The 25,764-nt window shown below is 39.1% G+C and overlaps 4 protein-coding genes across 4 annotated transcripts; all 4 read left to right on the forward strand.

Annotated features, from left to right (window-relative positions):
* The first annotated feature begins 371 nt into the window (after positions 1–371).
* Positions 372–2,900, forward strand: wu:fc50b12 (uncharacterized protein LOC103911624 homolog). The gene is made up of 3 exons (XM_053627905.1): positions 372–1,636; positions 1,733–1,896; positions 2,042–2,900. The coding sequence occupies exons 1-3, from the start codon at positions 1,514–1,516 to the stop codon at positions 2,274–2,276; spliced, it is 522 nt and encodes a 173-aa protein (XP_053483880.1). The 5' UTR covers positions 372–1,513; the 3' UTR covers positions 2,277–2,900.
* Positions 2,901–3,698: 798 nt separating this feature from the next.
* kbtbd7 (kelch repeat and BTB (POZ) domain containing 7) lies at positions 3,699–6,293 on the forward strand. Its single transcript, XM_053626883.1, has one exon. It carries the CDS (start codon positions 4,430–4,432, stop codon positions 6,284–6,286), a length of 1,857 nt encoding a protein of 618 aa, XP_053482858.1. The 5' UTR covers positions 3,699–4,429; the 3' UTR covers positions 6,287–6,293.
* Positions 6,294–8,235: 1,942 nt separating this feature from the next.
* Positions 8,236–13,300, forward strand: zgc:101559 (Ras-related protein Rab-33B-like). The gene is made up of 2 exons (XM_053626884.1): positions 8,236–8,505; positions 10,105–13,300. The coding sequence occupies exons 1-2, from the start codon at positions 8,254–8,256 to the stop codon at positions 10,543–10,545; spliced, it is 693 nt and encodes a 230-aa protein (XP_053482859.1). The 5' UTR covers positions 8,236–8,253; the 3' UTR covers positions 10,546–13,300.
* A 4,451-nt stretch (positions 13,301–17,751) lies between these two features.
* Positions 17,752–22,075, forward strand: rgcc (regulator of cell cycle). The gene is made up of 5 exons (XM_053626886.1): positions 17,752–17,905; positions 18,045–18,218; positions 20,229–20,333; positions 20,524–20,586; positions 20,996–22,075. Exons 1-5 carry the CDS (start codon positions 17,872–17,874, stop codon positions 21,001–21,003), a joined length of 384 nt encoding a protein of 127 aa, XP_053482861.1. The 5' UTR covers positions 17,752–17,871; the 3' UTR covers positions 21,004–22,075.
* The last annotated feature ends 3,689 nt before the right edge of the window (positions 22,076–25,764 follow it).

The raw sequence follows: 25,764 nt of genomic DNA on the forward strand, positions 1-25,764 counted from the left end.
TAGAAAATATATATTCTCTTGGAAATATTTTTTTATACGTTTGGCAAATTATTTACTGGTTTAAGTGAGACTTGAAGTGTTTAAGTCATCTGGTAATATTAAATATTTAATGCTAGAATTCTAATACATAATTTTTAATAATCTATTGACTGATGTTACATGCAGTCCATAGCCCATAATTAAAATAATGACTCATATCCTCTAAAACACTGAAAATGTGCACAAGTATATCAAAAGTATATATATATATATATATATATATATATATATATATATATATATATATATATATGCATGATAAATGGGTTATGCATTGCTATGAAAGATCCGTAGGTAATGGTTTCTCAAAGAACAGTCTGAAGAGGTGAGTTTTAATGAGTGCAGACCTGACAAGGAAGTGCTTTGTCTCACAGGCAAGAATACTAAAGCAATAAAGATTTGGATTATTGATCTGGATGCCTTTTTATAGAGCAGATTTGAGTTTTGGTTGTGTATGTAGACATACAGCTCTCTGTTCAGGTGCCATTCTGACATTACGTTTGACCTGAGGATTTTCTGACAGAGACGTTTCAACTTTGTTTTATCTATTTCAGTGTTTCTTCTTTTACTGCTTGTGTTCTTGGTTTTTTCCCCCCTGTCCCCTAATTACAGTGTGTCTCAAAAGTCTCCATATATAGGGGACTATGTATTCCAGCACCACGTCGGTTGTGCCTTCGTCATTGGATGTTCGTGGACATCCACTTCTTGGTTGGTCCATCCAACCAATAGACTTCCAGTCTTTTTTAATTTTGTTAATAATTTTGGCAACAGTGTCATGTGTGATGTGCTTGCCATGTTTCCTGTTAAAGTCCAGTGCAACCTTTCCACAGCTTCCCAATCCAGCCATGAAAATAATTTCAATACTTTGTTCTTTTGTGAAATGCATTCTTAAAGGCTATCTGAAAAGTAGATATATAATGTAAACTAAGTATGAAAAATTTTGGAAGACATTGTGCTAAAACCTGTTAATTTCCCCTATGTATGGAGACGTTTTGAACACCCTGTATTATCTTTAGTCTATTTATTACTTTCTTTTATTCACACATTCTTTGGTAAGCTTTTGTAATGTCCATACGGCACCTTGAACCTGAGTATACAGATAATTTGGTACATCTGGGTTTGAGTTGTTTGTAAGGACTTGTGGATATTGCCTACCTTTTGTTCAAAATGTACAATTAAAGTGAGAGTCACATGGCACACCAATGGACATGACTGGCTGAGCACAGCTTAAATGTAACCTTAATTTCTAACAGAGCAGATTTGTATTGGACAATCTCCATGGTGACCCCAAGTGAGTGTAAAACCACTGACTGATGTGCAGCAGCAAAAAGTAAGTGCTTCAAATGATTTTGGATAATCGTATATAATTACAATTTAAAAAATGTGTTCTTTGTATTTAATAATATTGAAAATGTTTAAAACTGCTAATGCAATAGAATGGAATTGAAACGTTGGAGTGACGAGGGTAGAGATAATGTTATTTTACGCAACATCAGAGCAGCCACTGACTTTTCTTATTGTTCATGGAAAAATCATGGATCAGCAGGATCTGGAAGCAAGGAACCGTGTGGACAAAATGCCAACTAAAGCTCAAGAGGTGAGCTGTGTAAAGACTGGCTTCTCTCAAAAACTGAGTTGACAATGAATACTGAAGTGTAGATATAAAAGTTAGCGCCAATTTTGTGTCTCTCAGGATGCTGTGATCAACATGAAGTCTATACAGGATATCTCGAAACAGCTGGGCTTTGAATGGCCAGTTCTTGCATATGAACTGGGCTTCACAAGAATTGAAGTCAGGCAGTTTCATGCTACATCGAAGGAGAAGCGGGATCAGGCCAAGAGCATGCTGGAATCCTGGTAGGCAACACTTAACAGAATCTTTCATCTGAACACACGTTATTAAGATTTTGAAGCTGTAATATTCATTCAAATTATATTCTAATGCTTTATATGTGTTTATTTCTGTACATACAGTATAAGTGTAGGATGTCCTATCCCACAGGTATGAGAGGACTTGGGATAAGTCTAATAAGACTAAAGTGCTGCAGGATGGACTGGAGCGTGCTGGTCGTAGAGACCTGGCTGAGAGGCTGCGCTGTCTTCATTGGGGCCACCAGAAACTCAGCCGCAGAGTCGAGCTGCCCTCTGCCTTCCCCTTTCTCATAACCGTCCACAAGACTATAGATAACAAGGAGGCCCTGAGAAGAATAAATGAGCTTAATCGCAGTTTCAACTAATATCATTGCTGGGAAACAATAATACATTCTTAAGTTCTCAGATGTTCTGGATACTCCAAACATAATTTAAATGGATTTATCATGCAGAACACTTTTAATTATGTAAAACAAAAACTGTTGGGGTTTTTTTTTTAAGTTGAAGTACATTAATTATATTGTTTTCACACTGATGTACAGTTTGCATAGTTTTAATGCTTTCAAATTATTTAGGGCAACTCAGACAGATGCAGCATTATTTTACTGAAACTAATAACTTAGGAAATCTTTTATACTTCTTGTAATATTCAAAATAAATTTAAAACGGTTCAATCTATACTTCCCTGGATTCCAGGAATCTACTAGTTGTTGTTGTTTTTTTTTTTAATACAGGGACTGACTAACCAGGTAAATAAACAAAACCAGGCCACGTGACAGCAATTTGGTCACAGCTAGCTGTACATTTCCTATCCAATACCATTCCGTGAGAAAGCCTATACGTTAACCACCTATATAAGTAATATAAAGTCTGCTTCACAGCAAATCATGTTATATCTATTCCAGCCAACTGTGTCTAAACAGCAGGATAGATATGAATGCTGGAACAACGATAGGTCGAGTCAACCAAACTCAGTGTGTGTAGCCAATCCATGCTGTGTGCGTCCATGTTGTAAGGGTTGCCAGGTGCCTAATAAACCGTCATATTCGGGATACTTGAACTGACGCTGATTGGTTAATTTTTTTGTCCACTGTTTGGGGGTTGGGCCTTCTGAACACATTACGAATTATATCATATACACATATTAAGACTTAATCGCATTTAAACGGCATTTATTTATACCTGAATCACATGCCAGACGTGCATATATATATATATATATATATATATATATATATATATATATATATATATATATATATATATATATATATATTAGTATACAAATAGTAAACTATTCTTTTTATAATAATAAATAATAATTCAAGATCATTTATAGACACTGGTATCATTCATAGACAAATGTATAATATGACATTAATTTTAAATTTACATTGAACAATGAAAGTCATTAATATGCTGGATTTAAAAGTAGTGCATACTGGTTGGAAAAGGATTGTCTCAGTTTGGTATGTTGACTATCTGTACAGGATTTTGCTGAGGATTTTATTAAATATATTTGTTGTGATTGTTGTGGCCAGAGATGCTTAATTTTGCTGCAAATTTTTTTTCTTCTTCAAAATTTTGCAATTCAACTTGCGGACTTTTTGTGCTTTATTTACTTGAATTGGCGAAATTGCAATTGCATAGAATTGTTTTGCACGGTCTTTTGCAGTTATGTTTGTTGGTAAATGAGACCTCCCTGCTGAACCCCCCCCCCCCCTCCAAAAAAAAAAAAATAGAAACCTCATATAATTTGTAACGGTTTTAATGGTTATAATGGGAATTGTACCAGTAATGGTAATGGTTTTAATGGTTAGCTGATGGTTTGTAATGGTATTTGCAGAGGAAACCATTACATACATAATTTCTGTCATGGTTTCTATTGTTTTGTTTTTTTCCAGCAGTTTTTTTTTCCAGAATGAAAGAGGGTTTTGGCTGAATGCGCGTTATGATGACGTCAGATGACGCATTTCGGCCCAAATATGCAGAAAATCTGCGGTGATGTTGAAAAACTGCAAGCTCCTCCCTACAATGCGGAGTTCGCTTGATTTTCCGTTCAACTCTGCGAGCGCAAAATCCTAGAGGGACTAAAATGAGGCTATTTGAAAAGGATTGCGTTTGTTGTACATACCTGGCAACCTGCTAGTTTGACTACGCCGTACGACGTCGCTACCTCAAGAGCAAGATGAGTCAACCAACAGGCGGGTCGAAGGAGCTTTCTCATTTCTCTCGACTGTGATGGAAAATGTAATGCTGCTGTCACTCGACTCCAGTTCGTTTCATTCAGTAAACATGGCTGCGCTGTATGACAGATAAACGCTGCCCCTTTCTAGCACTGAGACCTTGTTATAGTCTCCTAGCTGGGAATGTGAATTAGAAAGCTGAGTCCTATAAACCGGCGACACTGGGACTCTTCGGGTGCAGACTTGACAAATATCGTGGACGTTGTTGTTGTGGTGGTGGTGGTGGTCATTCCGACAGGAGACAGACACACCTGGATGTCGTTAAGCTCAACATGGCTTCAGTAAACTGTTTTAGTGGTCCGGAAGAGCTCGAGGATTCATGCCATGCACTGAATTTGATGAGAGAGCTGAAATTTTTCTACGACTCCCAACTTCTGGTTGATGTTCGTATTGAAGTGGAAGCAGGACAGGAGACGTCAGGATGCTCCTCCAAAACGGAAACACGGTCATTTTTCCAGTGTAACCGGAATATCTTGGCGGCAGCGAGTCCATATTTCAAAAGCATGTTTACAGGAGGACTGTACGAGAGCACTCAGAGCAAGATTACGATTCACGACGTGGACGCAGAGTCGATGGCGCTCATCATTGACTACTGCTACACCGGCAAAGTGACCATCACTGAAGCCAACGTGCAGAAGCTTTATTCAGCTGCCAACATGCTGCAGGTGGAGTACATCAGACATGCCTGTGCTGATTTCATGACCAGAAGGCTGGACCTGTCTAACTGTACAGGCATCTTGAAGTTTGCAGACACCTTTGACAACATGGACCTGAAAAGCAAAGCTCAAGCCTTCATAGCGAAGCACTTTGCTCAGCTCGGTGCCAGCGAGAAGGAGCTGTGCGAACTGGACATGAAACAAATGAAAGAGATCCTCACTTTAGATTCCCTTGATATCGACTGTGAGAGGAAAGTGTGTGCGGTTGCGATATGCTGGATCGAACACAACCTGCCTCTGGAAACCGAGGACGCGTTGCACATCCTCGAGTGTGTCCGATGGTCGCTGTTCACAGAGAAAGACCGCTTCTATTTAGAGAGCCTTCGATTGAAGCCTTTTGTTAAAAAACACCTTTCGAGTTTACCGGATTTGGCTAGTACGGGAGAGAGCGGTGTGATTTCGACGAACCGCACAAAACAGAGGATTGGTAAAAGTGCAAAAGAAATGGTGCTGTTTTTTGGCCGACCGAATGAGCCGTTCATGTGTTATGACCCTTACACCGAAGAGATCTACTCCATGTCGTCTCCTGTCATTAATCTTGGTCAGCAGAACTTTAAACGTTCTCCTATGGAAACGTTTTTAGTCTGTGCCACGCCAGAGAACAACCTGTACATAGCGTCACACCTGTCAAAGCACTTCTGGGTGTATAATTCTTTGCTGAATTCCTGGCAGGAGCTGGCTGAAAGACTGCTAGGGAGAATGCATTCATACATCGGCTACCTCAATGGGCACATGTACATTCTCGGTGGTAGGGACCCTGTATCTGATGCCAGGCTCAAAGAGGTTGAGTGCTATAGCATTCAGAGGAACCAGTGGATGTTTGTCGCCCCTTTGCCTCATTCTTTAGGCAAGATGCAAGTCGTGACAGTCAATGAGCAACTATACGTAGTGAACAAGAGACGGATCCTGTGCTACGAGCCCAAGCGAAACCACTGGCTCCAGCGTGGTTCTTTAAAACGCAGCAAGCTCCACAAAGCCTGCGTCTTTCAGGATCAGATCATCTGCCTTTGTGACATCCCAGTCGTGAAAGTGTATAACCCAGTCCGGGGGGAATGGAGACGCATCGCGGACATACCCATTGATAGCAGTGCTCTGAACTACCAAGTGGTGCAACACAAAAACAAACTGCTCCTGCTTACTCTTGCCATTGTCCATCACAACAAAAACAGGCTTGTCATACATGAGTATGACTCTTCTAGGGACACATGGAAAAATGTGGTCACCATGTTCGGGTCTTCATTTGGCTCGATAAGTCTCTCTGCTCGCATTTATACGGCTTGCCTTAGTTCAGGACAGAACTTCATTACTGAGGAGGACGATGACAGTGGCTCCAGTGTGGACTGGGACTTTGGACTGACGGATGCAGACTCAGATTCTGGCAGCTCAAGCTCTTTTTCTGATGAGAATTGGTAGCAAACACTATGTCTGGAAATCTCTGTGTTTATTCATGGCTGTACGTAAGAGACAAACAAGGTCTTAAACTCCTTCTGACGACAAGCATTGCATTGTACTGATATTATGTGACTGGCCAAAAGTGACTTTATTTATGTACCAGCACAGAGGCTTTGCTTTTACTTGAATTTACATGGTATTTGTATTAGTATTACTGAGTTAAAAGGTACTGTGATAATGAACACCAGAAAATGATTTTCTCAGATTCTTGTTGCTGCCAATTTGGTGCTGTTATAGTATGAAGTGTATTTTGGTTTTTTTCACCTTTTGACAGATAAAGACCAGTATTAATATATTTTTGAGTTATTAAATACCTTATACATTTTAGATTGATTTATTCTGATACATATAACCATATTTTGAATCTGATTTCTTTACACACATCTTATATATGGTAGAATGTATGTTGGTAGAAAGGGTGCCACATGTTTCTCTCATGTCTGTGTCGCTTTCTCCTGAGTTCACTGTGGTTTTCTCTCACCTCCCGAAAACGTGCCATTATGAGGTTTGGCAGTGCTAAGTGTATGATCAACATGAAGTCTATACAGGATATCTCGAAACAGCTGGGCTTTGAATAGCCAGTTCTTGCATATGAACTGGGCTTCACAAGAATTGACGTCAGGCAGTTTCATGCTACATCGAAGGAGAAGCGGGATCAGGCCAAGAGCATGCTGGAATCCTGGTAGGCAACACTTAACAGAATCTTTCATCTGAACACACGTTATTAAGATTTTGAAGCTGTAATATTCATTCAAATTATATTCTAATGCTTTATATGTGTTTATTTCTGTACATACAGTATAAGTGTAGGATGTCCTATCCCACAGGTATGAGAGGACTTGGGATAAGCCTAATAAGACTAAAGTGCTGCAGGATGGACTGGAGCGTGCTGGTCGTAGAGACCTGACTGAGAGGCTGCGCTGTCTTCATTGGGGCCACCAGAAACTCAGCCGCAGAGTCGAGCTGCCCTCTGCCTTCCCCTTTCTCATAACCGTCCACAAGACTATAGATAACAAGGAGGCCCTGGGAAGAATAAATGAGCTTAATCGCAGTTTCAACTAATATCATTGCTGGGAAACAATAATACATTCTTAAGTTCTCAGATGTTCTGGATACTCCAAACATAATTTAAATGGATTTATCATGCAGAACACTTTTAATTATGTAAAACAAAAACTGTTGGTTTTTTTTTTTTTAAGTTGAAGGACATTAATTATATTGTTTTCACACTGATGTACAGTTTGCATAGTTTTAATGCTTTCAAATTATTTAGGGCAACTCAGACAGATGCAGCATTATTTTACTGAAACTAATACCTTAGGCAATCTTTTATACTTCTTGTAATATTCAAAATAAATTTAAAACGGTTCAATCTATACTTCCCTGGATTCCAGAAATCTACTAGTTGTTTTTTTGTTTGTTTGTTTTTTTAACACATGGACTGCCTAACCATGTAAATAAACAAAACCAGGCCACGTGACCACAATTTGATCACAGCTAGCTGTGCATTTCCTATCCAATACCATTCCGTGAGAAAGCCTATACATTAACCACCTATATAAGTAATGCAAATTAATGTGTGTCTCCCTTAGATATACTGGCAGCCCATCCAGGGTGTATTGCTTCCTCCCAGTAATTCTGGGATTGGCTCCAAATCCACTGTGACCCTGACCAGGATAAAGCTGTTACTGAACACGAATGAATGTCTGTGGATCCTACATGTTTTATTCCTGGGGTTTATATGTTAGTCCCTATTCAAGTCATTTTCCAGCTGCAAAGTTGTTCAGTAGCTCGTGTGTGTGTGTGGTGATGATGATGATTTATGCTGACAGTGATGTCTGGTAATCCTGGTCGATGGAAAGTGAGCTCGCGCTGAGGTCAGGCGTCGCGTTGTGTTCTCGCGATACTTCACGGGAGCTAGTCCTGCTATGGCAGCTGAACACCAAAATGCTGACCCTGATACCGCTACGGTCTGTGACAGAGACAGTCTTGCGAATGATTCGTTTCAGGACAGTTTTCAAACAAGGGTATTTAAAATAATTGTCATTGGTGACTCCAATGTTGGAAAAACGTGCTTAACCTATAGGTTCTGTGAAGCTAAATTTCTTAAAAACCCAGAAGCCACAATTGGAGTTGACTTCAGAGAGAAGACCCTTGAGCTGGGGGGAGAAAATATCAAGGTAGGTGGAAAAGTTGTTCATAGCGAGTGATGTTTGTCCGGTATTTTGATAACGAACACATTTCAGACTGTGGTATAACATCCTTATTGAGCGTTAGTCAATAACAGTCTACAGTCGTGGCGTGTTACACCGAATGATATAGCAGTTCCTCTGTGCGTTTACTACAGAGTTTAACAATAAAACCTTATTTAACACGCCCGAATCGACTAGTTTTACTTTACACATTTGCAAAACATCACATATAAACTGTGGGATTTGGTGCAATAGTCGTTTTTTCTGATTAGTACAAATATCCTAGAATATGATAAACACGGATTTATTAAAATAGTGAATAGTTTGGGCATCAGCACAAGTGAATAGTGTTTTCCAAATCCCCATTTGGAAATCATATCCGGCCCGGACTTATTATCTGTCTTGGGCGCCTGTCAATCTTTTAATAGACACGCCCCCAACATCCCTTCACTCCGCCCTCATCTCAGTCAGTTCTGAAAGGAAAACATGGTGGGATCCCAGCACGTGTGTAAATGTGATCTGTATACAGCGTTGAACTGTGAATGGCTGGCTTTACATAACAAGGTTGTATCAAATTCAAGGCCTTGATGCTCACGTACAAGACCTTGTCTGAAACAGCAGCCCCCTTCCTCAACACTCTCCTTGAGATTTATGTTCCCTCACGCAATCTGCGATCGATTAATGACCGACACTTAGCAGTGCCTACTCAGGTCCCTTTCCTGAAAATTCAAAGTAAATGTCCGTCAGTGGTGGGATGAACTTCCAACCTCAATCGGACCGCAGAATCTGTCACTATTTAAAAAAACAACTAAAGACCTACCTCTTTCATGAAAACTTAACTAACCCCTAACCTGCCAACCCCCACATTATTTTTTTTAAAAAACAAAAAAACCCATAAAAACTACACTGGCAGTTACACCTCTACTCTGCGCACTTTGCTTCTCTAGAACTCAATAAAAGATCTTGTATTATAGCACCACTTGTATTGTTCTCCGCTTGATGTATCACTTTGCTTGTATTTCTTCATTTGTAAGTCGCTTTGGATAAAAACGTCTGCTAAATGAATACATGTAAATGTAAACAAGGTAAGGTAATGCCTTGAATGAACAACCTTCATAGAAATGTATGTAATGTTATATCTAACAGTAGTGACAATTAGTCTAAAAACTCCTCTGTGCTCATTATAAAGAAAAGAAAAGTGAGGGCACTGTTGACCTTTCTCACAGCAGCAAATACGTATGAGTCAAATTTCATACAACACACTTAATAAACAGCCTACATCATCATTTGAAAGTGATGTCATGACATTCCTGGATAACATGGGTAACTTAGTCAGTCTAACTGAACTCCACTGACCACCCCAGATCCTGGCAGCATGCTTTGTGTATGTAAAACAAACAAATCTTGCCTAATCACTCGAGTTCCAGTCTTGGCTAATGCACATATGACAGCCAGTTTCCCCATAGCACTGCAAAGTTAAAATCATCGCAACTGGTAGGGATGGTGAAGATCACGCTACCATTTAACAATGAGTTTGTGATGTGATGATTTTGAGGAAATTGATCCAAACATAACATTTGTTTTTAGTTGCAGATTTGGGACACAGCAGGACAGGAGCGATTCAGAAAGAGTATGGTGGAACATTACTACCGCAGTGTGCATGCTGTGATCTTTGTGTATGATGTAAGCAACCTGGCCTCCTTCGAAAATCTGCCCGAGTGGATTGAGGAGTGTAGGCGCCACTCAGTCCCACTGAACGTGCCCCACATCTTAGTAGGGAACAAATGTGACTTAGGAAGAGGAGAGGTTCCCACCTCATTGGCACAGCGACTAGCTGACAGCTATAATTTCCCCCTCTTTGAGACGTCTGCCAAGGACCCTGCTGAGAAGGAGCATGTGGATGCCATTTTCCTCACCCTGGCCCACAAGCTGAAGAATCACAAGCCCCTGAGGCTGAAACAGCCAAGTGGAAGCACTGCAACACCCCTGACCAGCGAGCAGGAAGAGAAGAAGCTCTGTTTCTGCTGAGAGACGGTGGCTTTGTGTAACTGCCTTGAAATGATGATGATGATGATGAAATGGTAAGATGGTCAGTCTAGATTGGGAACTTTTTGCTGTTTTTAATGGAACAGAAAGACATAGAGGGCAAGCATTATTAACTGTGTGCAATTACCAAAGATGTTCCTTATACTCGGAAAGCCAGTGTGAGTGTTTACCAATAAATCAGTGCAGTGATTAGGAAGGAACAACATGACAGCATTAATGAAGCAAACAAACAGTTGCAGAAATTTTGCACAAGAAAACGATCAAATACTTACATTTGAATTACATTAAAATGCCTCATGCATTAGCATGACAAAAATATATTGTCAAAGCATACAATACTTATTTTACATCACCCTTAAGATCTAGGGCTCATCCATTCTGAGCAACTTGAATTGCAGTGTTTTTAAAAATGTTGCTTTTCTTTTCATGCTGTTTGTTGTCATATAGTGTTGTGCTATTGTATTTAATTGTTTGCAGTATTTCAGTTACGTTGTGCCTGAGCCAGAATTCAGTGATTTTCAAAGCGATATTTCAGGAGTAAGAAGGGAACCAACTGATGGTGTTCATTATTCTTTGATCACACACTATACGTTATAGATATTCGTAACACTTCATAATTCATAATCACTATTTGACATAAATGTGCTGCATCGATTCAGAGGAACTTGAGAAAATCTGTTCTGATTATCTTGCATGATTGAAACCATCCTTACTGAGGATTTTTTTTTTTTTGCACAAATGCAGTGTTGCATAGAGTTCAAAATGATATCAGCCGAAGTTACATAAACGGTGAAATTTAGCTGCTTGATTATAATTGTATCAATGAATAGGACCAGCTTTTTCTGATTAGTGTAAAGAATGGCAGTGAAATATTCTCAAAGCTTGTACTTAACATGATTTGTATCACACAGAGGGACGTATCCATTAACAACACTTAACTACCAGCATGACAACTTGATATATGTAACAACTTACTCGAAGCTCACACTAATTTTACTGCTGGAATGTTACAACCTGCGGGCAGGGACCAGCCCGATGAAGGTACTAATCCAGCCCACCATGTGAATTTAGAAACCCAGCTCTAAATCAAAATTGTCCTGTGCACTGTAGTTGAATTGATAGCATTTAAAAAAGAGCTAGTTTCTGTTATTCCTCTAGGGGGCAAAATAGAGCAGTAAACTCGGGCCATAAAAGTATAACAGTTACTACAGCTCCAATGGGCTAGCATGTTAACATGTGATAGCACGTCTTGGTAGCGGATGATTCTATGGGCTATCTTCCTTAATCCTAAACCTAACCTTAATCCATCCGATATGTGACACATTTAGAGCTGGCTTTGGGCTGCAGAGATACATACTTGGATTTCACAGCAGCAAGGATACAATGCAATGCAATGCAATCACAACTATATTGATTCCCCCCCCCACACACACACACTTCACTAGTATCGTGTGTGTGTGTGTGTGTGTGTGTGTGTGTGTGTGTGTGTGTGTGTGTGTATGCATTACACATAATCCCAGCTCAATTCAAGGTTGTACATTTATTTACATTTATTATTCATTTAGCAGACACTTTTATCCAAAGTGACTTACAAATGAGAAAATACAAGCATTTTGTAGCACTACAAATTGTAGAAAATTTCAAGGGGGTGAATACTTTATATATGGTAAAACCATATATAAAGGGGGGGAACTGTATATATGGTATGAGCATAATTTTTCTTTTTTTTTTGCAATGAATTGCAGTGTGTTCGTGTGTTTTGTAAGTGATATACATTCAATCTGTTTGTGCGTTCAGTACCTTTCAGATAAATGAACACATTTAAGAGGAGTTATTGATTATAGTGTAATGTGGCCCGTCACCTAAAATGAGTTTGACACTCCTGCTTTAAAGGATTTTTTTGCCTAAATGAAGAAAGCCTTTGTCACATATACAATACAATGTTTTTTTTATTATTTTTATTTTACATCTGATATGTTCAGAGCTGTGTGAACCAAAAATGTAATATTTTAAAGTCAGTTTTGAGCAGCTTTTTACCTTCTCACCCTAATCATGAACAGCTGATAAGCTATACCTCCAGAGCAAATAATCTTTCTGTTGAAGGCTTGTGAAGGATTGCGTCTCAAATACGATGATGTTTGTTGTTCATGCACCTATATCAGGCACGTGCTATTCTTGAGTTGAAGAGTGTACATGCAGGTGGTTTCAGGGCACAGGTTTGTTCACAGTAAGAGATGTAGGGCATTTTATATATAGGATAGGATAGGATATAGGAACCTTTAAGGCAGAATGATTGGATCCCAACATTAAGGCTTGTAATGTGACTGCAGCCTTAGTCCTAAAATCATGCCCCTGTTGTTGCTGATGTCATTTTACATAACTGTGACTACATGACAAACCCCATGTAAATCAGTTTTTTTCTTTCAAAATGGAAATAAAACCATCAGCACATGGTCTCCTAGTTAATGTGAATGTAGGCCATAGTAATGAATCATCTCATGTCACTGCACCTTTGAATCTGCTATGAATGCGCATGAGAACAATAAACCCATGAATCTGAATCCTGAGTGAGAGGGGGAAAGCTTCGGGAATACAGTGAAAACAACCCATTTTGTGTCATTTTGAGGATGTCTTCAAAATACTCTATGTTTTTGTGTAACCATTGTTTGGGATTCATGTAATAAACCAGTCATGAATGTCTTAGTGAATAAATTAAATAAATAAAATATACACTGCACTACTCTCCCATTTATTTAGCTATTTATTTGTATGAGTTATTTGGAAAAGATTTATACATTTACAAAGCAAGATCTGATTGCATTATAGTGGCTGTTGAATTAAACGGTTACAGTGTTTGATTAGGGATGTCTGAATTGTTTAATAAACAAATGCATTTGTTGAACATTGAAAATTTTGATTTGGAGAGTAAACATTCAGATTTTTCAGAATTATGCTTTTTCCACTTCTTTAGCAACCAGAATGCTTTGCTTATTCTTTAATAAATGTTATAAAATTCTTGCTATACCCAACTACAAGCCCAAACAATTATAATGGAAACAAATATTATTTACACATCATCTAGTCCTCTCCTAAAGTATTGGAACAGCAAGGCCAAGTCTTTTGTTGTTGCTATACACTGAAGACATTTAGGTTTGAGAGCAAAAGATGAATATGAGACGATGGAGCAGAGTTTCAGCTTTCACTTTCCTGATATTTACATCTAGATGTGTTAAACAACTTAGAACATGACGTCTTTAGTACGAACCCACTCATTTTTCAAGTGATCAAACATATTGGAACATTTGACTGATATGTGTTTCTGGTTGCCCAGGTGAGTCCTGTCAGATTGATTGTTTAAACAATTAATAGTTCTGAATGTCTTCTCTTTGGTGAGCCCTGAGTTTCACCTGTGCAGACTGCATATGTTCTTAAAAAAGGATAAAACAACATTGAGAACAGAGGATGTCTATGGGAGAAAAGCAAAGCATTTTGAAACTGAGAAAAGATGCACAAGCATCGGGTGTAGCCGATACAGCAATTTGGCAGGTCCTAAAAAAAGAAAGAAACCACCGGTGTACCAACAGTCAGACATCAAACAGGTCAGCCAAGTAAAATAACAGCAGTTGATGACAAATAGTGTAAGCGCTGTGACGAAAAAAAATAACATTCAGTGACATCAACAACCTCCACAGGGCAGGCGTGAAGGTGTCACAACCCACTGTTTCAAGAAGACCTTTAGAGCAGATATATAGAGGCTGTACCACAAGATTTACACCACTCATGAGTAGTAAGAATCACAAGACCAGATTGGAATTCAGAAAGAAATACAGAGATGAGCCTCAAAAGCTCTGGAACCAAAATTAACATCTACCAAAAGTGATGGAAGGCAAAAGTGTGGAGAAAGAAAGGCTTGGGCTTGCATGGCTGCTTTTCGAACAGGCTCACTAATCTTTATTGATGAGGTAACTCATGATGGTAGCAGCAGAATGAATTCAGAAGTCTACAGAAACATTCTTTCTGACAATTTACAGAGAAATGCATCCAACCTAATTGGGAGGAACTTCATCATGCAGCAAGATAATGACTCAAAACACACTGCCAACTCAAAGGACTTCATCAGGAGGAAAAAAGTGGACTGACTGGCCAAGTCAATCACCAGACCTTAACCCAGTTGAGCATGCATTCACCTCCTGAAGAGGAGACTGAAAGAAGAAACCCCCCAAAACAAATAACAAATAAAAGAAGCTGCAGTATAAGCCTGGAAAGGTATCATAAAAGAAGAATGCAACTGTTTATGTGATGTCACTGGGTCCCCAACTTGATGCAGTCATTGCAAGCAAGTGATATACAACCAAATATTAAGTGTTATTTACTTTAATTTACTTTAAGCCTTTCCCTATACTTTGGCTTACCTAAAATTTTGGTAGTCTGACACCAAAAGGTGCAGACTACCAAAATTTTAAGTGTTCTAAGTTGTTTAACACATCTATACTCAGCAAAAAAAGAAACGTCCTCTCACATTCAACTGCTTTTATTTCCAGCAAATTTCTTAACATGTGTAAATATGTGTATTAACATAAAAACATTCAAAAACTGAGACATAAACTGAACAAGTTTCACAGACATTTGATGAACAGAAATGGAATAATGAGTCCCTGAACAAAGAGGGGGGGCTCCCGTTTCAGCTGTCCTTCCTAGCTCCCTGTAGCACTGTCTTAGGCATCTTACATTACAGACATTGCAGGTTATTGCTCTGGACACATCTGCAGTCCTCATGCCTCCCTGCAGCAGGCCTATGGCATGTTCACGCAGGTGAGCAGGAACCCTAGACATCTTTCTTCTGGTGTTTTTCAGAGTCAGTAGAAAGGTCTCTTTAGTGTCCTAACTTATTGTAACTGTGACCTTAATTGCCTAGCACCTGTAAACTTTTTGTGTCTTAAGGACTGTTCCACAGGTGCATGTGCAATAATTGTTTATGGTTCATTGAACAAGCATGAAAAACATTGTTTAAACCCTTTCCAATAAAGATCTGTAAAGCTTATTTTGGATTTTACAAAATTATCTTTAAAATAAAGTCTCCTGAAAAAGGACTTTTTTTTTTTTTCTTCTGAGTATAGGAAATATCAGGAAATGAAAGATGAAATTCTGCTCTATCGTCTCATATTCATATTTGAATTGGCCTTGATGTTCCAAAGACTTTCAGAGGGGACTGTATAATGTATATACAACAATCAATTCAGTCTCGTCACATTTTTAACTTGTTCTATTTGTGAATAAATATTTTGCTCTGTCCACTATAGGTGTTTTTTTTTGTTTTTTTTGTTTTTTTTAAACATTATACGACCCTGTTGATACTGTTACTGTCCACCACTGCAGCACAAAAAGGCGCCAGGAAAGTGCAACTACACACACCGTGTTTTTCCATTTGTCCGCCTGTTGCAATACTCAGTCAGTGTTGTGATAAACTAATAATGATACACTAATAATGATAAACTAATAATGATACACTAATAATGATAAACTAATGCCAGAGCCATATCTCTCTGCAGTTCTCACCTGGTTTCCCACTGAAGTTAAGCAGGGTTGAGCATAGCCAGTACCTAGATGGGAAAACAAAGGTTGCTGCTGGAAGTGGTATTAGTGAGGCCAGCAGGAGTGCTCACCCTGTGGTCTGTGTGGGGCCTAATGTCCCAGTATAGTGACGGGGACACTATACTGTAGACACAGCACTGTCTTCCTAACTCTCTGTGGTCATTAAAAATCCCAGGACACTTATCGTAAAGTGTAGGCGTATAACCCCGGTGTCCTGGCGAAATTCCCCCATTGGCCCTTCTCTATCATGGCCCCCTAATAATCCCTATCCCTGAATTGTCTACATCACTCTCCTCTCCACCAATAGCTGGTGTGTGGTGGGTGTTCTGGTGCACTATGGCTGCCGTTGCATCATCCAGGTGGATGCTACACACTGGTGGTGGTTGAGGAGACCTCCAACCCCAATACTATGTAAAGCGCTTTGAGTGTCTAGAAAAGTGCTATATACATGTAACTATAAACTGTAAATAAAACACTGCTGGATTTCACACCTCAGGGAACGTCAATTGTGAACCTATTAACCTTACTCCACATCATTCTATTATTTTGTGTCACGTTTGAAATATATAAATGGTAGCACAATAGTCCGTTGTTGTGGGTCCTAAAATCAGTGTGTAATTGTTGGTATGGACCACCAGATGTCGCTACACACTCAACATTACAACAAACATCCCACATTTTCGGATGCAGTAGCAATACAAGCACAAATGTTTTAATCATGTTATCGCATATCAGTGTTAGGCAGAATCAATCCACATCCTCTAAATGTAATTTTACTAAAAGTTACGGTCTACATGTAACCTATAGCAATGGGTTTTGTTCTTCATTTTGTTTGAGTGGTGGAAATCACAATTCACTATGATATTTAGGCGAATTAGGTCCTTATTAGAGTATTTGACTGCTCCCTTGAATTAAATGGGTTTCATTTAAACCTCAATAACTCAAAAAGCCTAGAACTAATGCTAACCTGGAGCTAATGTTTTCTGTCACTTGAAAGGTTTATGGATCAAATAAATAGACAAAATATTATTCTACACAGTTAAATAATGTTCACAAAATAAACCTATGCTGGGGGGAAGGAGTGGGGGGGATTACGTGACTTTATTTGATATTTAAAGGGTCTAGACAGTTTGAGAACCCCTTGCAGGTAATCTGAATGGATAAAACCTTTCGGTAAAAGAAATTCTCTGTTGTAAGGTTCTCTGCATCTATAACCTTAACGGGTCCCCAGAGGGACAAACTGAAGAATAAATAAAGAGTGGGTGATGAAAATGGAAAACGGTTCAAGTACACTAAGGGTATAGGCGTGGTTAAAAATAAACAGGACCTGCGTTAAAGTCATGTGCTTTGGCTGTTTACAAAACATATACTTTTACCAGGGATGACGCCAAGCAGTGTAACTCAACCGGAAAGCTAAAAGAAGCGTGGCAACATACTATACAGTCCTAAATAGTAAGTCCAAACAGTGTGCGCGGCCGAGTGTCCTTTACTCATTAGTACAGCAGTAGGCTATGCGGTATGGCACGTAGCCACGAGCGCTGATGCGTAGACTCCGCCCCTTGCCCCGCCCCTTGCCCCGCCCCCTGTGGAAGTCGGGGAATATTTAAAAGCAAAGCCGCGCTGCTCAGGCATGAGAGAGTTCTGCGAGACTGAGAGGCGTTACACGTACACGTTTTTTGGAATAATTTAGGTTTGCGCTTGGGATACGTTTCCAGAATGAAGTCACCAAAGATAAAGCCTCAGAGTAAATGTAAGTTCAAGTCTTCCCTCATGGCTGAGGTCAGGGTACAGGTACAGCTCTCTTACCTGTAAAGGTGAAGCCTATAGGGGTTAAGTGTTTTGGTCACAGTTTATTGAGGAATGTTAAGTTTGAAATGCGACTCTTTCAGCTTTCCTTGAGGATGACGACGACCTGAACGCGGTGCTGTGCGAGTTCGACGCAGTCATTGAGGATTTCACTTCGCCGTTTGAGAAGAGACATTTCCGATACGACGAGCACTTAAAGACGATGAAGAGGCGGAGCAGCGCGAGCGTCAGCGACAGCGGCATCAGCGACTCAGACAGTGAGTGACAGAGCTGTGAGATCAGATCATAATCATAACCATAACCATACCTCACTAAAGTCATCCAGATCATTTCAGGTGTTTAGGAGTAATGACTCCACGTCACATCACATGAATTCATGAAATACCATTTCTCATAGCTTGGTCATGTGATTTAGAAATCCCCAAACTTGCATGAATATGAAATAATTACAGTTTAAATGAAGAACTGTTGAAGTGAAACCCTGGCTCTTAGCTGTGAAGGCACATGACCCGTTGCTTTGCATCTGATTTGTATAAAACCTGAACTCTTTATGTGGCATCTCGCGCTCTCTCTCTCTCTCTCTCTCTCTCTCTCTCACACACACACACACACACACACACACACACACACACACACACACACACACACACACACACACACAGAAAGAGAGAGAGAGAGAGGAAAAAATAATAGTAACTTCTTACTTAAAACCATACATCTTTTGTATATTTCTGGAAACGTGGCTATAGTGTACCTTTAAAAATGCCTTAAAGGTTTACTACAGGAACCTTTCTAGGTAAAAGGTGCATAATGAAAGTACAAAAGAGTACCCTTGAGAGTGCCACCCCAAGAACAAGGAGTAATACAATTTAGTATTTTTTTTTCCCTGAGATTGTGCAGATGAAATGAGCGGCCCTACACAAGGCCTTGGTAATTTCTTTTTGCGCAAAACCTTATTATATAATCTAAGACATATTTTCGTGTTCCTTCACAATTTATCTGACAACCTCTTCGTTCATAATCAGGTCACTCTGCCTCACAAAGTTGGAGTGAGCGCTTTCTTATCAAAGTTTTTTTCCCTGATCTAGATAATATCTGCATACATGTGATTATAATTCTGGAGCCGGTGCTATACGAAGCAAAAACAGTCTGTGCTCACGGATTTGTCTGAGCCGGGAGTCTGGAAGATTTCTCAAAGCAGACAGGCTGAATTGGCAGCGCTGATGTTGGGGCTTCTGATGCGTGGAAAGTCTGAACCTCTGAACCTCAGCTCAGCCAAGAAGGATGATTAAGTGTCTAACATGTAGTGTTCAGTGCAGTCTGGAGAATACAGGATATCATTTTCAAGTTCAACACTCACATTTTCACTTCAATCCTTTTAGTTAGCTAAATGAAAGCAGTTTGTATCCTGGGCAATGTGAGGAACCATAAAACAAAGTATTTATACTTTTTACCAGACAATATCTAAGATAACATGTTGTATTTCATTGCAGTGGCGTATATTGTCCAGAACATTCCTCCAGAAGTTTTCAAATGGGTTTTAAACGTGTCCAGTATCGTTACTGACTAGACTCTAGCACTTGATTGAAGTATCTTCAGTTTATGAATCTTTAAAGTCCGTAAGTGCTTGGTAACATTGCACTGAAAGTCACTCTAGATAAAAGCATTTGTAAATAGAGCCAGTGATTTTAGAGCTAGAGTCCTCTAAAGGATTATAACCAAATAAATTCCGAAATAAATGTGCATGCATTTCTCAGCCGCACTCAATTATATAAATAAATGCATAAATTTAACAGTAATGAAGCCTTTCTTCACATTATATCCTGGAGAAAGTAGTCACATTTTGTGGTGGCCTAAAACATCTCAAAGCCATGGTTATGTCACTCTCAGTTCTTCACTATTCAGTGTGGAATGCAAGGGACATGTGCTTCTTCTGCCAAAGAAGACTTTGTTGCGAGTGAGAGAGAAAACACTATTCACAACACGGAGGTGCGCAGGACTCTGTGGAGCCTAACACAGAGGGCCAAAACTGAGCACACTCCACGCTTCCTGTAGCAGCATGCCTGTGTGTGAACTCTGAGCAGGGATAAGAATAGCTAAACATGAAGATGGGAGTGCTGTTTTTCTCACAGAGAAGACCATGCTCACTGTGGCCTTTGGCTGCCAATTATCCTGCCAGTGGGTGGGAGTCTTAAAGGGGATGGAGAGGAAGGAATTGTAGTCGCATGTTTTTAGCCACCCTCATGCTTTCTTTCTCTCCACAACAGGTGCAGAGTCTCTCAACAGAAACAGCTTCAGCTTCAGCGATGAGAGGCTCAATTCTCCCGTGTTCTCGCCTTCACCTACCAGCCCTTCAGTCACATCACCCAAACGTGAGTGTCTGGATGTTTACATTTAAAGTATTTGTCAGATGATTAATTTTTAATCCAGAAGTGTTTAACTCTGTCACAGACGAATTAGTATAGTGTGTGTGTGTGTATATATATATATATATATATACACTAGAGGTAATATATAAACGATTATTTCTTTTTGACTTATTTGGTAATATTCTAATTACAGCGAAACTTGGTGACACAAAGGAACTGGAAGACTTCATTGCTGACCTTGATAAGACATTAGCAAGTAAGTGACTGAAATGCTATGTGAGGGCCAACTCCTGTAACTATATAACTATACATGTCTGTGAATCAGCGGAGCTCGGTTTGTTTTGAAGTGCTCTTAACTTCAAAACGTAACATGCCTCAGAGATCATGGAATGTGTGTGTGTAAAATGCAGAATGAACACTGTACATATCCGTGAGCGGAGTGGCTTCATGGAAAGCTTTGCATTTTATGTGTTGTTTTGCTTCGCCACTTGTAACTGAATGCTCTCCAGTCTGAGCTTCCGGACAGTTAAAATAGACAGTTAAGGTTTACAAGGCTGCAATCCTGATCGTGTGACTGTTCATTAAAACCAAACCTGTCAACTTTTACAGCTAATAACCAAAGGAGCTTCACTAACTGTACCCTCTGTGTACTTGTTCTGCTGTAGGCATGTGACCTGGAGTTAGTTACCAAGTTTAACTCCATCAGGAAGAGCAAGCAGACAGCAGGCCACACTGGACAGGCACAGTCGTGGGCCTACACGATGATGAAACTCATGAAGACATCTCTCTGTTTCATTCATAAACACCTACACTATAAGGACTCATTGTGCTTCCTCTGGAAAACTTGATCTGGAAGATTATTTAAATGGCTTTTTATAGAAATTATTATTATTTGTAATTGTATAGAGCCGGTTACTGTAAATTTTATCCGTCTTTTGTGAATATATATTTTTGTATTCTTATGTAAATAGTAATTGCGTCAAAGTCTATCGCCTTGTTATAAGAAGCTTTTCCATTTAAGATATTGCATTATTAATTGAGCTTAACAGAAATGCACACTTAATTCACTAGAAAAACTGGAAAGCATCATTAAGTGTATTTAATACAACTACAGTGCCCTCCACTAATATTGGCACACTTGGTAAATATGAACAAGGAAGGCTGTGAAAAATTGTCTTTATTGTATATATTTGATGTATTTAGATACATCAAAATCAACACAAAAATGGTTTACTGACCACAAAATTAAGGTCCTGTCATGGCCATCCCAGTCCCCTGACTTGAAACGCATAGAAATCCTGTGGGGTGAACTGAAGAGGAGAATCTACCAGCATAGACCTCGAAATTTGAAGGATCTGGAGAGATTCTGTATGGAGGAATGATCTCAGATCCCTTGCCATGTATTCTCCAACCTCATCAGGCATTATAGGAGAAGACTCAGAGCTGTTTTCTTGGTAAAAGGGAGGTAGCGCAAAGTATTGACTAAAAGGGTGCCAATAATTGTTGCACACCTATATTTAACAAAGATATATTTTTGATAAACCTATATTGTGTTTGCAGTTGTTTGATATCCATGAGAGCAGAGTATTTTTGTGAATTTTTTAAACAAAAGGTTAAACAATAAATACAAATTTTCACAGTTTTCTTTGCTCAAATTTACCAAGGGTGCCAATATTAGTGTAGGTCACTAAACCTGAGATTAAAATAAAATAAAAAAACTGTGACTTTAAAGTATGTCTCTGTGTTATGTTTAGTTTTTTTTTTTCTTGTGGTTTTGGTGTCCATAATATTTTCTAACTAGAAAAGTGAAGTTTTCCACTCAAGCAAAATTCGAGAATATTGCGCATGTAAAAATAGATTCTATATATACACGATGTTGGAGTTTGTTTTGACTAGAGCTTTGCTGAGTCATTCAGTGCAGTAAATTAAATTCGACACAGTCTGTAGGCAGTCTGTAAATGGTTTACCACACAGTAGGGGTTTCAGCTTGTGAGCAGTTGTCCTGCAGAATATTTGACAGCTGGTCACCACCTCAGAGAGCTTTAAGTCAGTCTATAGTCAGAAAAGCAGACATGAAGATGAAATGACCTGTCACTGCTGCTCTGTTTCATCTATACTGTACACGGCTCCAGTAAAATCACTCCATCATTTCTGCATTAAACCCCATGATACTTAATGCATGACGCTGGGAAATATCAACTTCTGCCCTGTTTAGTCAAAGCAATGAGGATTACTAATAAGCGCAAGGGTGAAAAAGCAGAACAACCCAGACATTCATACTCATGAGTCAGTACATGACCTTAGCACAGTCCAGCTGAACTTTTATTGTTGTGTTGATAATATATGAAGCAGAAGTGGCTTTGGTATGTGCTTTTTTTTTCTTAATAAAGTTGACACAAACCACAGGCTATATTACAGCAGCTGTCCTTCACTTGTATGGACTGGGCAGCAGCCAGTGTATTCAAGCTACAGGCCTAAGGCAACCCAGTGTCAAATATACTGACACAACAGATTAATGCTCTGAGCTGGGTTCTGTCATTTTTAAAACTGAATTCCCACTTGGCAGCAGCAGGCACCATTCTGGCAGTGCTGTCAGTGTAAGTTTGGCAGACAGCAGAGAGCCAGTGGTCTGGAAGTGTGGGAAAGTGTAAATGGCAGGTGACAACTGTGTCTCCTACCCTGTGGGACAGAGGAACACTGGAGGAGGGCATCACCACCTCAAATCAATATCACAGCGAGGAGCAGGGCTTTACTCCAGTGGGCAAAACAAAGTTACATAATACATCATGGCATAACAGGATAGACCCCTTCCCAATCTGCATCCTTTCAGTATGTACATAAATAGACTGTAGACATAACTTTAGTCTGAGGACAGCATAATGCAATCACTATCAAATGTATTGTTATACAAATTGATTTGCCATGCAGCAGGAATTTAAGAAGGAGGTGTACATTGAAATCCCAGGTCCATAGGAAAATCTAACTAGGTGAAGTTTTATCAGTTTATACAGTATATAAATGGAATATGATTCTATGACAAGAAAGATTTTTTTTTTTATGTTCTCATGTTCATCTGAGTAGAAATAAGAAACCTGAGGGCGGGGAGGGCGGGTAGGGCGGGAAGGGTGGGGGGTACCTTAAGGAACCTGAAAACCTTTGATGCTCATTTTCTGGCCTGATTTCTCATCTGGAAGCAATAATAGGAAAATAAATATAATAGGAAAATAAAGAGTTGACAAAAGTTCAGTAAAACCTGGCCAGTTTGTTCATGCACATAGCTTGCAGGTAGAGAGAGGCTGTGTGCAATTCAGCAAATTGGCTTCAATACATCATGCTTATGAAAAGCCTGTAGCATTCCCATTTTTCAATTCTGTCAACGATTTGATCCCCCAAGCTCAGTACATGGTGAAAGAAATAAAAATAAATAAATAAAAAATACAAAAAGAATCCACTTTTAAAAGATGATAGTAAAAAAAAATTATGAACAGATAAAAAAAAAAAAAATGCATGGCTTGCATGGTTAATGTAATCATGTGAACTAACGTTCTATAGTTATTTGCTATTAACTGCGTATGGTGTTGTACCACGATCATATCTGTGCTATCATAAGGCACAAGAAAGCAGTAGTTCTGCCTTAGCTGCTCCTACATTGACCATTTCCCATGTGTAGCTTCCAAAACGAATGCACCGGGACTGCAGGCCAAGCCAAGCAGCCCAGGATTTCAGGAACGTTAAGTCAGTTAAGTTATTTAGCTTGGAAAAAAAAGTATCGCTTTTTATGCTTCTTCATAAAATGTAGTGTTTGGTTTAATGTAGCAATGCAGAATGTGCTCATTTCCCACAGATGGTGAAAGACTAATGTTAAAGCAATCATTTCTATCAGTCTCAGCCTGGGGGAGGGTAATAAAATCATCAGGCATCAGTAAGAATCGCTCTATACTAATATCCTAAACACACTGGGATTCAGATGAACTCTGTAGTGTGCTCTAATTATAAAGAGTTAACTTTGACGTTACAGTGACAATGAACTGCAAAGATGTTGGATGCTGTATGATGCTGATACCTTCACAGCCACAGCGCACACTTTAAATATAGAATGGTGGAAATCCCAGGGAAAGGACAGCACATTCATCTCTAATGCGGCCTCGGTATTGTCTCTGTCCTTCCTCTGACCTCTGTGTCATCAGCTACCTTTCACCCACACACGCAGAAAAGGAGGCTTGTGTCAAGGGTCACACAACAAAGCATGAGGCTGAGTCAAAAAATCAGATAGAAATAGCTGAATTAAAAGCCCATTAGCTTGTTTTGTTTGAAGGAAAAACACCACTTATGATCTAAAGTGCCCATCTTTATCTAACTGATACTGGGAACAGGGATTTGCTTTAACCATTTACAGTGTTACATAACCTCCTCAGACTATAATATATACATATATATATTATATGTGTATAATATATATTATATGTGTGTGTATATGTATATATATATATAAATATATATGTGTATATATATATATATATATATATATATATATATATATATATATATATATATATACACACATACACACACACATATATATATACATATATATACACATATATTATATATGTATATACACGTGTGTGCTCTCGCTCTCTCTCTCTCTCTCTCTCTCTCTCTCTCTCTCTCTCTCTCTCTCTCTCTCTCTCTATATATATATATATATATATATATATATATATATATATATATATATCAGCTCTTGTTCTAATCAGACATGTGAAATCTAATCTGATCTGATATACGTACAGCACAGCTAGAAAAACATGCCGACTAGAGCACACAATACTTATACACTCTCGTTCTCAGTGCAGAGGCAGGGTCCAGATGTCCTGCTATGATCAGCGCTCCTACTGAGCAGAACATCTCGTCTGCTGCGGGATCTGGTCTGACGCATACACATCACTCTTCTCCGGGGAGAGGCCATATCCTGTTTGATGAACATGATGCTTTGGAAAAGGAATCTGGGCTTCCACAAAGAATCGTTTCATTTTAGGGAGGGAGTCATTAAAATCCTCTCTGCCTCAATAATGTGAAAAACTGAAGAGTTTTCTTATGATCAGATTACTTGTGCACATGTAGACATCTTGGATGAATTATTAACAGAATAACTCAAGTTTTCCAGGATTTTCGTCATGTAAACACACTCGCTGTCTAACTGAGGGGCTATTTGAAATACAATGTTTACCTCAAATGATGGGCACTTTGATCATCTAGTGAGTACAGGAGAGACAGTCAAGACAGTTAAACCTACAGATCCCAATCAAGGAGGTCATTATCTTGATTGGCAGCAGAATAACCCTCTGTTCGGTAACGATTCTGATAAGATCACACTGTTTTGGTTGTAAACAGGTATTAGGCTGGTAAACTTAAGTGAACTACAATCAGAAGA

The sequence above is a fragment of the Ictalurus furcatus genome, chromosome 6, assembly GCF_023375685.1.
Source record: "Ictalurus furcatus strain D&B chromosome 6, Billie_1.0, whole genome shotgun sequence".
Classification (NCBI taxonomy): domain Eukaryota; kingdom Metazoa; phylum Chordata; class Actinopteri; order Siluriformes; family Ictaluridae; genus Ictalurus; species Ictalurus furcatus.

Excerpts from the sequence above, each read along its gene's own strand:
- kbtbd7 (XM_053626883.1), top strand. The coding sequence starts at position 4,430 with ATGGCTTCAGTAAACTGTTTTAGTGGTCCGGAAGAGCTCGAGGATTCA.
- wu:fc50b12 (XM_053627905.1), top strand. The coding sequence starts at position 1,514 with ATGTTATTTTACGCAACATCAGAGCAGCCACTGACTTTTCTTATTGTT. Across the intron at positions 1,637-1,732 it reads TGCCAACTAAAGCTCAAGAG|GATGCTGTGATCAACATGAA; the intron begins GTGAGCTGTGTA and ends TGTGTCTCTCAG. Across the intron at positions 1,897-2,041 it reads AAGAGCATGCTGGAATCCTG|GTATGAGAGGACTTGGGATA; the intron begins GTAGGCAACACT and ends CCTATCCCACAG.
- rgcc (XM_053626886.1), top strand. The coding sequence starts at position 17,872 with ATGAAGTCACCAAAGATAAAGCCTCAGAGTAAAT. Across the intron at positions 17,906-18,044 it reads GATAAAGCCTCAGAGTAAAT|CTTTCCTTGAGGATGACGAC; the intron begins GTAAGTTCAAGT and ends CGACTCTTTCAG. Across the intron at positions 20,334-20,523 it reads TTCAGTCACATCACCCAAAC|CGAAACTTGGTGACACAAAG; the intron begins GTGAGTGTCTGG and ends TTCTAATTACAG.
- zgc:101559 (XM_053626884.1), top strand. The coding sequence starts at position 8,254 with ATGGCAGCTGAACACCAAAATGCTGACCCTGATACCGCTACGGTCTGT. Across the intron at positions 8,506-10,104 it reads TGGGGGGAGAAAATATCAAG|TTGCAGATTTGGGACACAGC; the intron begins GTAGGTGGAAAA and ends ATTTGTTTTTAG.